Below are 12,205 nucleotides of genomic sequence, written 5' to 3'. Positions count from 1 at the left end.
CGTATTTCTGTAGGGCAACAGTCTTTTATAAATATTTTTTTTCATGCACCTATAATTTTGCCAAACCTTCAAGAATTTTTTGCCACGTGAGGAACACACCTGAATAACAGAAGCGTGGACATTTTGTACACTTACCAAACGTCCTCCTGCTAGTTTTTATAATTCTAATTTTAAAACGTGTTTCAAACAAAACTTCACCTTGGGAATTCGATTTTGACCTATTTTTTTGTTATTTTTTGTTATTTTTGTTTTTAACTTTCTTGAGCGACAAAAGCAATCCCTATATACTAGTACATGTATCTACTATAAAAGTTTCCAGGTTTTTTTTATGGAGTCCGCTAAAATAGAAGTACTCCGTTTTTCGCTTATTGTTTTGTAAATGAATCAGTCCGTCAGTTTTTCGTTTGAAATGTTTTAATGGCCGACTTTATACAGGAACTTCTAAGGAAGAACGATAAGAAGATAGCAATATTCTGTAACTCTATTTTCCGCTATAAAGATGATGCTCTATCACGAAATAATTAAAAATGTAGTGCCCATATTGAATGCATCTATCCCATTGAACTAGAGATAAAGACAATGAGGGTCGGTTGAAAACAAAAATTTACGACAAAAGAGATGATTTCAGCTTCCCAATTATGAACTTTCCATTTTTATGTAGCAACATTCCAGCAGAGCCTGCATACGCATTATATATCTCCAAATTGATGCGATATTCCTGAACTTATATTTCCTTTTTTATGAATTCATTGATAGAGGGTTGCTGCTCACAAGGAAACAATTAAACCAAGAGTTCTAAATGGTGAAGTTGAAATCATCCCTTTGTAAATTTCACTGACGCCATCATGATTTGACCGTTATGAAATTTTCGTTTCACACATGATATCGGAAATGTTCCTCATGTTGTAACAACAATCCACATCGCTTTTCACAAATGTAAATAAAACTACCGAATTATATTATTTACCGGGTTTGTAATAACATGAGCATTTTAGAGCCCTTTATATCTTGCTGTTTGGTGTTAGCCAACTTTAAAAAGGCTCCGTGTTGAAGACCGTACTTTGACCTATAATTGGTTTGCTTTTACAAATCATGACTTGGATGAGAGAGTTGTCTCATTGGCACGCATACCACATCTTCGTATATCTATTACAAAATAGTCTAGACTAATTTAAAAATCCTATCTCAGTACAAATGTATTAAACCTTTCCTGTGAGTGACGAAATTTTCTAATATTCTTGCATGTGATACAAATAAAGAGATGAGAGTATGATTTCCGAAGTGCCAATGAAGTAGACTAATCATGTATAGGCACCCATGCTGCCTCAAACATTTGAAAACCCCTTACAATATACAGTAATCGGTTTTAAAAGGCCTTATAATGAAAAGGGTGTAACATATTTACAACATGATCATAGCTACATAATTTATAGTATAATAGTTTATTAACATGTACATGTATGACAATCAATATGTGACACAATAATAAAATAGATTATTATAATTATTAACCGAGAAATTAATCAATCGCCAGAATTGATTTAAATCATCAGCAACAACTTTTAACTGAGATCTACAAAAATGCAAAATGCCGTTCAAAATAAATTATAAAACATAGTGACTGTAATATAACAGTACATGTACATAAATAAATAGTGTTGATTTTTCACATACTATGGCATCATGCCATGGTTACAAATGTGACACCAAACAACAAGATTAAAACTATAGAATTGATATTTATTGAAAGAAAACCGATAGTTAATATTTCACAAGCTATCATAATTGTTACCATTATTCAATTTCATACCAAACAACAGGATTAAAGCAACATAATTTATATCCAATTACAGACAAGCAAATCAATTGCAAGAAGTGACACAATTAGCTGTAATACTAATTAAATTTAACGAACATGCCGGTCTAATTATTATAATCTGTTTTATTTATTTGAAAAGGGATGTTTAATTATAATTATCACACAAAGAAATGCTTTAATTCATACCATTGTTTTTTTTCTTCCAATACTTTCACAAGGACAACAGATTACAGTAAAACTGGTGCAATCTTCAGGGAATTAAAATTGAAATATAAGTTGCTGACAAAATGGAGTTTCACCGTCCGTTTTGATTTCCTCATATAATAATGCGATAACTTAATCAATTAATCCAATATAATTTGATTGTCAATTGTCTGTAAAATCGTTTTATTGAAGTCTCTGATTTATCTTTACATGTTTTATTTATTCGTTTTTCTTGACACTTATATTTTGGTCTTTTGTAACCTTGCAATTTTATTCCATTATCGAACACGTCAACTTTCAGGGGGAAAAAGGACAGTGCACATCGATAATTTTTAATTTTATTGTTATTTCTTACTGAAAACAATATCATTAAATCATATGAAATATAATTATACAAAATATATAACTTTAACCAAATGTAATCTGAAGCAATACAATTATGCGCATTTCGAAAAGGGATCTTATATTTGTCATAAAATGTCGGAACCTTATAGTGACCAAACGATGAAGTGCTAAAAACCCTCCCCCACCATAAAAAGATATAAACAAGAGGAATAATAAAACGTCAGTAAAAGTCATTAACTTCTCATTACGAGATTTAATAAATAAAATAGATCTGCGTCGGAAAGATTAATACCCTTTTGTTAATTACTCAAGTATTATCATTAATTGTACACGATTTGTTTCTTTCACCGTGAAAGGAAGCTGTCAATCATTAATTATGAAACGTGACTTCTGATTGGTTGAACGATTTAAAATCTAACAGTTGATATACCTATATACAATGGCATTACCACATTTCGATATCAGCCTTCAGTAATTTGTGGCTGATAATTATGGATATAAATTCACTGGATATATTAGTTTCCAACACGACCGAAGTAAGATTATTTTACCTTTTATTATTTGTGTGTTTAAAAGAAAGAATTGCACTGCACTGAAGTCGGTTTTTACAATGAATGAGTTTTTTTTATTACAGAAGCAAACATAACGCTATTGCAAAAATAACATATTATATAATGACAGTAATGACAATAAACATGCAGAGAACAACACAATAAGGTCATAACAAGCACAGACCTCAAACTGTTATGCAATGATAACTTGAAATCTGAATGCATTAAAAAAGTTACACATTTTTTGGGGTTAAAATCTTTGAGGTAGCTTGTAAAACATACAAGTTTTCTGTTTTTAGGTCTTTGAGGTATAGATTGTAAAAGATACAAGTTTTCTGTTTTTAAATCTTTGAGGTAGCTTGTAAAACATACAAGTTTTCTGTTCTTAGGCCATGGACATAATATTTTGGTAAAAGCTGTAGCCTCAAGGATCTAAAGGCTGAACATACTAAAGCATAATGTTACTCAGAATACGCTAGGTGGCGTCTTACAATGAACATTTACAGTATTAAATAGATATATCCTGAGACAAGCACTTGTCAGCTGGTACGATATTCATTTGCTTCAAGTTTACGATGTTTAGATTAAGTCTTGTTTAAAATACAACTAAAAGGGGGCGGAAATAAACTAATAGAGGAGGGTTATTTAAATAAAGTTGTATTATCTTGGAAACAATAAAGAAATCTTTGAGTTAAAGACATATCTGTATCACAAGCAAAGACGGGTTCGATTCCCTTAGTGCTTCTTTTTCTGTTAAAAATAAAATACTAAAGAATAGCCATTCAAATCATGCAAGTAGTACTTTTTTTTTATCTTATTGTTTGAGGAATATTGGTAGGACTGGGCAATGATACGAGAAGGCAATTAAAACATGTGTGTTTACTATACCCTACCTACTCTTAAGTATTTATTTTATCATTTTTGATTAAGCACCGTTAAAATTACAATGTTGCTCCCATGTCAGTTTCCGTGAAATGTCACAACATATGAAACGGTTACACTTACAATAAGATGAATAAAGGTATAAAGAAGTTATTAACGTCCAGTGGCAAATATTGCATGCATGTTGAGGACGAGACCAAATTAACAATTACAACGTAACACGTCTTGTAACTCTTGCCAAAAAGGTGCTCAGAAAAGAAGGTCGGAAATAAAAATACCATTTGGAGCTGAGGGTGTATTTGACAAGGGCACACAGTTGTTCTTACTCTTTTCTACACGTTTGTGGCGAAGCATCAATCAGCTGGTGGGATGGAGAGGCCGTATGACATTTGCGCCGAAAAAAAAAAGATCTAGCATTTGAGCCAAAAAAAAAGGATCTTTCATTTGCGCCTATTTTATTTCACGTTATCCACTTCATTTATGGCTAGCTGTATCCTTTTGAAACTAAGAAAACGAATAACTGTCCAGAATAGTTTTGTTGGTTTACAATGAACAGTTCTCTTCTCACCACCCTAACATATATGTCTTTATGGGTGAAAATCCAGGCTGTTGCGTATGTCAAAATGAGAACTGTTTAAATGTCCACCGCTGATCGCAATCCAGAGAAAGAAAAGATGGACTTTGTTGTTGGCAGATACAACAACAAAAAAAGATGTGGTATGATAAGACCAATCTTCACTCGAGACCAAAAGCGTATAAATTAACAACTATAGGTCACACATAGTCAGCTATAAAACCCCGAAGTGACAAATGTAAAACAAATCAAACAAGAAAACTAACGGCCTAATTCATGTACCAAAAAAAAAGGACGAAACACAAACATGTAACACATCAACAAACGACAACCACTGAATTACAAACTCCTTACTTGGGACAGGCACATACAAAGTACATCCATACAGAATGAGATGACATTTCAGGGAATGAATTTATCAGATGTGTAGTATATTACATTTACTTAACAAGAACAGATTCATAATTCATTGTATTCCGTTTATATGGATATTAATCTTGTGTTTTGAATGTTAATTGACATTTTTTTTACTCCGTGATTTTATGAGTGAATATAAACCGAATGCATTTATCTTTTTAATTTACTTATCCTGCTGGAAATCTTCCCATGGTGAGCAAAAAGGTGAAGGGAGAAGGGCAACTAGATATATGTGCTCACCACCTGACAGTCGAAATCTGCATGAATTATAAACAAAACCAATAAAATGCAGTAGAAATGATTATACAACTTTTACTCACAATGTCATGTTTACATTATTAAAGAAATGATTATTGCTGGGAATAAGCATAATTATCTTCATAATAAACTTACGAAGATTATTTCTTACTCACTTGGCTTAAGCTTGAACATAATTAAATACTTAAATGTCCGTACCTAATACACGTGTAAAACAAGAACAAGTCAGACTGCTGATATAATTACTCATACTTTATATCTTAATTCACCTTATTAATAACATTTGTCAATACACATGCATAGTACATAATATGAAGCTATCGCATTGCCAATAAAGGTCCTTCATTTAAATCCAATATTTATAATGACTTATAAAAAAGAAGATATGGTATGATTGCCAATGAGACAACTCTACACAAGAGACGAAATGACAGAGACATTAACAACTATAGTTCACCGTACGGCCTTCAACAATGAGCAAAGCCCATACCGCATAGTCAGCTTTAAAAAGTTCTATTTTGTTCGTTGTTTCTATTTTTGAGGTTTCTTTTGCAGGGGTGATTTTGTTAGCCCATGGAATATTAAGTGATTCGATATCTCTAAATCAAACTTTTATACAACACACTCAACTTTGAAAATTAAGCCGTGCAGTTATGTTTTTAACTATAAAAAGGTTATGAAAAGAATAAAATCAAAATCAAGGAACATGGAAAAGGCTCGAATTCCGTTCATTTATAATTACAGTTCTAAGTTTCGTGACCACTTTCGGAGACGGAGGTGGTATAAAAATGAAAAAAAATACCTTATTTATTATAAATCAAAGACTAAATAGATAAAAGAAGATGTGGTATGAGTGCCAATGTGACAACTCTCCATCCAAGTAATGCACAATTTGTAAAAGTTTACCATGATTATAGGTCAAAGTATGGTCTTCAACACGGAGCCTTCAAGTTGGCTGACACTAAACAGCAAGCTATAAAGGGCCCCAAAAATGATTAGTGTAAAACTATTCAAACGTAAAAACCAACGGTCAAATTTATATAAAAAAAGAATACATTTTGGTTCTTCACGTTTAAACAATTAATTTGCATCGTAAAATGGCCAGCAATTGCCTTAATAAATATAGTTTATACAAAATGTCTAACTTCTCATGTCGATCATTGTCTACGAAAAATCTAATTTTTATAAATTTCCTAATACATAGATACATTTAGAACATACAAATTAATGCAAAACTGCAATAAAAGAACAAATCTGCAATAATTGCAGCATACTCAGTCTTTTACTTTACGGTATACTTTACATTTTAAAAACTTCAATCGTCTTTTCAAAACATAATTATAATTATTATTATGATAATCAAAAAATGAAATTATAACATTAAAACAGACCTCAGTATTACATGTCTTTGTTTTCAGAGAGCGTAGTTATATTAAATTAAGTAAACGGATAAAAAGTTACGTTATTATATATGAAAACCCTTTTTTTTTATGATAATTCTGTTTACCCTCTCCCATGAACCTTTACGTGTCGGATCCAGGCTAAGTAGAAACATACCTAAGCAGGTGTATTTAAATATATATACTAAGTACGTCTGAAACAGTGATAACTCTACGACAGATTTTATCCATCATCGGATCAGTCTACTGAAAATGTAAGATACAGACTTCTACGATAAACATGTTTAATTTAGCCAATCTGTAAAATTCAATCTTCATACCTTATATATTATGTACTGTGGTACAACGCTAGATAAAAGCTGACGAGGATTTTTTTTAAAGTAACAACAGGCTACCGAAGGATTTATAGGTGTCGAGTGGAGTCTTGCGAGTCGGATATCTCAGAAGCATGTGTTCGAATCCCGGCCAGGCCAAGGATATATATCTAATACCTACAATGTAGCGTGTGTGTGTAAATCCCTAGGCTACTTTAAATTAACAATACGACCATACACCTGACTTAAACAGAGGCGGATCCAGCCATTTTAAAAAGGGGGTTCCCGACCCAGGACAAAAGGAGGGGGGGTTCATATATATGTCCCCATTCAAATGCATTGAGCGGCCACAAAAAATGGTGGTCCAAAACATTTCTCCCACCTGAAATTAACACAATTAAATTGTTCTGTAAATCTATATATATATAAATAATACATCATCAATATATATTTTTCTATAGACAGGCACTACAACAAATGGAACCATACTGGAACCAAGACCTGTTATCACACCAACGATGAGATTAATACTGTCAGCAATTACAACCATACCTGTTCTCGTTAACATCTTTTATGTTGTCGTCTGCTTTACAACACTCAAAAAGAAATTTCACAATCTGTTGGTACTGATGTTATGTGTGGGTGACAGTATCCTTTCAACATCGCTGACAATGTATTCATTAACAAAGATGATTGACTTGGTGAAGACTAACATTATCTGGTGTATTGTCCAAACATTTGGAGTTTGTTATGGCCTGGTGTTTACATATACAATTGTATTTTGGATATGCTGTGAACGATATGTTGTAGTAAAGAATTACAATTTTGGAGCACAACGTTTCTTCGAAAGATTTAAATTGGTTATCATTGGTGGATCCATCGCGTTAGGGTTTTTATTCACCATTGAACTGGTTACGCTGGTTCCTAAGGCACAAACAATCGAATCTTGTACCGTACCAAATTTATACGGAAACCATCTGAACTTTTTTATTCAGTTCATAGCTGGAGTATTAACTTCATTTATGGCAGGAATCCTTTTTCTAACCATTAGAACAAGTATGCTTATTTGGAAATATTTTTTCAAACCAACAAAAACCGCTGTAAATCAAAACGGTCAAGAAAGTATTGAAATGACGATTACGGAAGATGATACGCCTTGTGAGTGTAAAAACTGTAGAATTGAAAACAATTACGTTTCAACTTCGGAAAACAAAGAGTGGACCACTGTAGGATTGACGAGTAACGAAATGTCCGAAGAGATAACTAAATCGTTTGAAATGTCGAATCGAATCAGCGAGATTGTAAAACAGTTGAGAAAAGATCGTGAAGTAGAAAACGGTCAGCTCTTAATCACACCAAAAAGTTTAGTACAGAAAACTCTGCGAAAGATAAAGCCAAGTACATGGGAGAAAAGGGCATTTATAACAACGATCATTATAGCAGTAACCACGATATTTCTGACAGGTCCATTCATATTTTCGTTTTGGTTAGACTTCTTCTATGGAACGAGATTTACATCGCAGAAAACAAGACTACTTTTATTTGTACCCTTAGTGTTGAACAGTATAATAAACCCTTTCATCTATGCTTGGCGTATTCCAGAAATTAAACAAAGAATTAAGAAAATATTTACATGTTGTAAACGATAAAACTAATATTTTTTTTATTGTTTTGAAATGAACAATGATGTTAAACTATTTATTGCGTTCAGAATTTGTTTATATGTTTGGTAAGGTATATCTCGTTATTTAAATTTACACTGTTCTTTACATACAAAATGTACATGTATATGATATGTTTTTTTTATCTAAAATTCTTTATATTTGTATTATATATGGCAGCCATTCTCAATTATTAATTTGTTTGTCGTTTTTTCTTTTCTTTTTGTGTGCTCATTATTCCTTATTCTGTAAGTCGTAAACAGCATGTGTTATATATATTTTTTATCCACACAAATTTGCTCCGTATTTTGTATGATTTTGTCAATATCAATGCTCCTAAATGTTTGTATAGATAGCATTTGACCTCCACTACTTTTAAACTTTAGCCTGCTCGTTTGCTTACATATCTTTTTAAATAATGGAGTATTCAAACAATGAATAAAGTTTGTTATGCGTATAAATCAAAATAAATAAAGCATAAAGGGCTTTTCTAGGAAGTCAAATGGGGGAAAATATCACTCAATGAATTTCATACGTCCAAATTTTAAAGATCTTTTCTGGATGTACAGTTATCTTCACCATGAATGTTCATTGCTACTGTAACATTTACTCTTCTCTACAACATTATCACAATTATCGTATTCTTCAAATGCAACAAGAAACAAGTTGAAATACTTTTAAAGATGATTTTTAGACATAAAATATCATGAGTGAAAGAAAAAAAACAACGTCCAGTGACCAATTAGGTCGGAGAATAGAACACAACACATTTCAAATGAATACTTAGTCTAGTATAATAGATTGACTCTGAAAATTGAGTGGATTTTAATGAATGAGCTAAAGATTTCGAATGTAGTCCTTTCGTCTGAATTCATTTCTCCTCAGTGTCATGTGCCAAAAAGTCTATGCATGGTCTAACAATGTACGGAAGCGTCATGTGAATACTTTTAGTTTCTGAGAACATTATAAAGTATTTCTGCACATCTGGTCTAACTGAAAGTACCTCTATATCTCTCAAAATTAATTCAATACTCCCAAATATAAATATTTAAAGTTTCACCAAACACACAATGAGGATATTAAGTATTGCATTTATCCTATGCCGGGCTTCGGTTTGAACACACTAGCTGACATTATATACATGTAAAAAGTAACCCTTATTACTATATTTTGTATTTATATGCCCCATTTATGGACATTATGTTTTCTGGTCTGTGGTACCGTTCATTCGTTCGTCCGTCCGTCCATCCGCCCCGTCCTTCTGTTTGTCCTACTTCAGGTTAAGGTTTTTGTTCGACGTAGTTGTTGATGAAGTTGAAGTCCAATCAACTTGAAACTTAGTAAACATGTTACTTATGATATGATCTTCCGAATTTTAATTACAAATTACAGATACAAAATGTATCCCCCCCCCCCAAACACACACATTTTCACGGTCCACTGAACATAGAAAATGATAGTGCGGTGGGGTATACGAGTACTATGAACACATTCTTGTTTATTGATGTTTATTGATGCAATGTTAACATTGCAAATATCTGCTTTGTTATTCTATTGAAGTCAATATATCTTCAAGACATTATCTCGAAATATTAGATACATGTATATACATGTATGGTGAAGCATTCTTCCTTTTTCATTGGTCATTACGACCACGCGAGTACAAGGATATTCAATGTATATGAAGCCTTGTTTTGGCCTCGCCTTTTCGCCATTTTAAATTCAGCTTTTTAGAATAACGTCCCCTTTCATAAATACTGGATCAGCATCTGACTTGTTTAAATGTTATTGTTATATACATGTACGTATACATTGTTATGTTAATCAATATTTTGATAACGCATTTACAACTGTATTAAAGATGAGACTTGAAAAGAATATGTTGTCTTCTAATTTTTTTAGTAACAATATTATACTCGAATATCGGCAATGGACAGTTAAGCCACATATAAGGCCATTTTTAGAGATGAAAGGAAGTTTGGGCGCCATAGTTTTAAAACATTTGGTCGAAAAGAAATAAGAATTGGAAATTTGAGCGAAAGAAACTTAAGGATGAAATTGATAATAAACAATTCAAAAGAAAAAAAAACCCAACAGCCTAATGTATGTACTGAACAAAATAATGAGCGAAAAAATATCTAACACAGCAATAAAAGACAACCACTGAAATAAAGGCCCGTGACTTAGCACTGCACATACAGAATGTGACGGGGTTAAACATTTAAGCGTATGTCCCCTATCCTAGGACAATAGTGTAACAGTACAAAAAATAACATAGACAACAAACCAAATACATCAGTTTTAGAAGGCTGTACTCATAAGATGGATACAAATAGAAATACGTATAACAACAACATAGAGTAGACGTGTACGGGTACTTATACATAATCCCTCCGTAAATTGTACGGATGCCATCACGAGTTGGTTGATCGCTATGGAATAACCGTTTCACAGATGATATCGGATATGTCCCTTACGTCTGTTGTCCATTTTTTTAATGTGTTTTATCATTTGATTTTGCCATTTGATTAGGGACTTTCCGTTATGAATTTCCCCAAGAGTTCAGTATTTTTGTGATATTACTTTTAACACAAATACTGAGAAGGATCATAAACAAATACTGCGAAGTATCATACACAGTTACTGAGAAGGATACTACACATATACTGAGATGGATCACGAGAAGGAACATACACAAATACTGAGAAGGATACTACACATATATTGAGATGGATCACGAGAAGTATCATACACAATTACTGAGATGGGTCATACACAAATACTTAGAAGGACCATACATGAATATGAGAAGGATATACAACAGCCGAGAAGGAGCATATACGAATACCATGAAGGATCATTCAAAAGCCGACAAGGAGCATACACGAATAATGAGAAGGATATACGAAAGCCGAAAAGAGGCATTGACGAATACCGAGCAGGATCAATAAAATCAGAACACGAGCATACACGAATTCTGAGAACAACATGTTACTGTACGTCAAGAGGTAAATTAATGCTCCGTGTTGAAGGCCGTACTTTAACCTTTAATGGTTTACTTTTTAAATTGTTACTTGGATAGAGAGTTGTCTCATTTGCACTCACACCACATCTTCCTATATCTTTGTTTCCCGCAATTACGGATTAAAGATGATCGTACGCTGATACGTTACAGTGTACCTATGTTCACCTGTAGATCTCTACATATAAGTATACAACAGAAGATGTGGTGTAATTACCAATGAGACAACTCTCCACAAAAGACCAAAACAACACAGAAAATATCAATTATAGGTCACCGTACGGACTTCATCTATGAGCAAAGCCAATGGCTCATAGTCAGATATAAAAGGCCCCGAAATGACAATGTAAAACAATTCAAACAAGACAACTAACGGCCTTGTTTATGTACAAAAAGTGTTTGTTTCCACAAAATTTTACAATAACCGAATTCATGTATCTGGTTTTAATCCTTAGACATATTAGTCTTAGGTACATTTTCTTGAAACTTGCTGTTGGGATAACAAGGATAAAGATAAGCTCGGAATCCTGGCCCAACCTCGTCTTTACTACAGTAAGCAAGGATCCTTGGATTGGGATAAGATCATTTTTGATTAAAAATAAGCCAGAATAGTTAACTTGAGTTTGTGGACTTAAAAGTATTTGTATTGATTTAGGAAATTATTCAGTTTTTAAGACTTTATTCTTACTGCTGCATGCTAATATTGGTTTACTATGGTTTCAATTTTGAAACAAAATAAGATCTACCATTAAAGAGTT

At 32.7% G+C, this 12,205-nt stretch overlaps 1 protein-coding gene across 1 annotated transcript; it reads left to right on the top strand.

Moving 5' to 3' along the window:
• Positions 1 to 2,800: 2,800 nt before the first annotated feature.
• Positions 2,801 to 8,516, top strand: LOC134723647 (uncharacterized). Its single transcript, XM_063587206.1, has 2 exons — positions 2,801 to 2,904; positions 7,226 to 8,516. Exons 1-2 carry the CDS (start codon positions 2,860 to 2,862, stop codon positions 8,411 to 8,413), a joined length of 1,233 nt encoding a protein of 410 aa, XP_063443276.1. The 5' UTR covers positions 2,801 to 2,859; the 3' UTR covers positions 8,414 to 8,516.
• The last annotated feature ends 3,689 nt before the right edge of the window (positions 8,517 to 12,205 follow it).

Source organism: Mytilus trossulus, chromosome 6 (assembly GCF_036588685.1).
Source record: "Mytilus trossulus isolate FHL-02 chromosome 6, PNRI_Mtr1.1.1.hap1, whole genome shotgun sequence".
Classification (NCBI taxonomy): domain Eukaryota; kingdom Metazoa; phylum Mollusca; class Bivalvia; order Mytilida; family Mytilidae; genus Mytilus; species Mytilus trossulus.
Note: the sequence above shows the minus strand (reverse complement) of the source record. Positions and strands in the feature narration are given on the sequence as shown.

Excerpts from the sequence above, each read along its gene's own strand:
- LOC134723647 (XM_063587206.1), top strand. The coding sequence starts at position 2,860 with ATGGATATAAATTCACTGGATATATTAGTTTCCAACACGACCGAA. Across the intron at positions 2,905-7,225 it reads TAGTTTCCAACACGACCGAA|ACAGGCACTACAACAAATGG; the intron begins GTAAGATTATTT and ends ATTTTTCTATAG.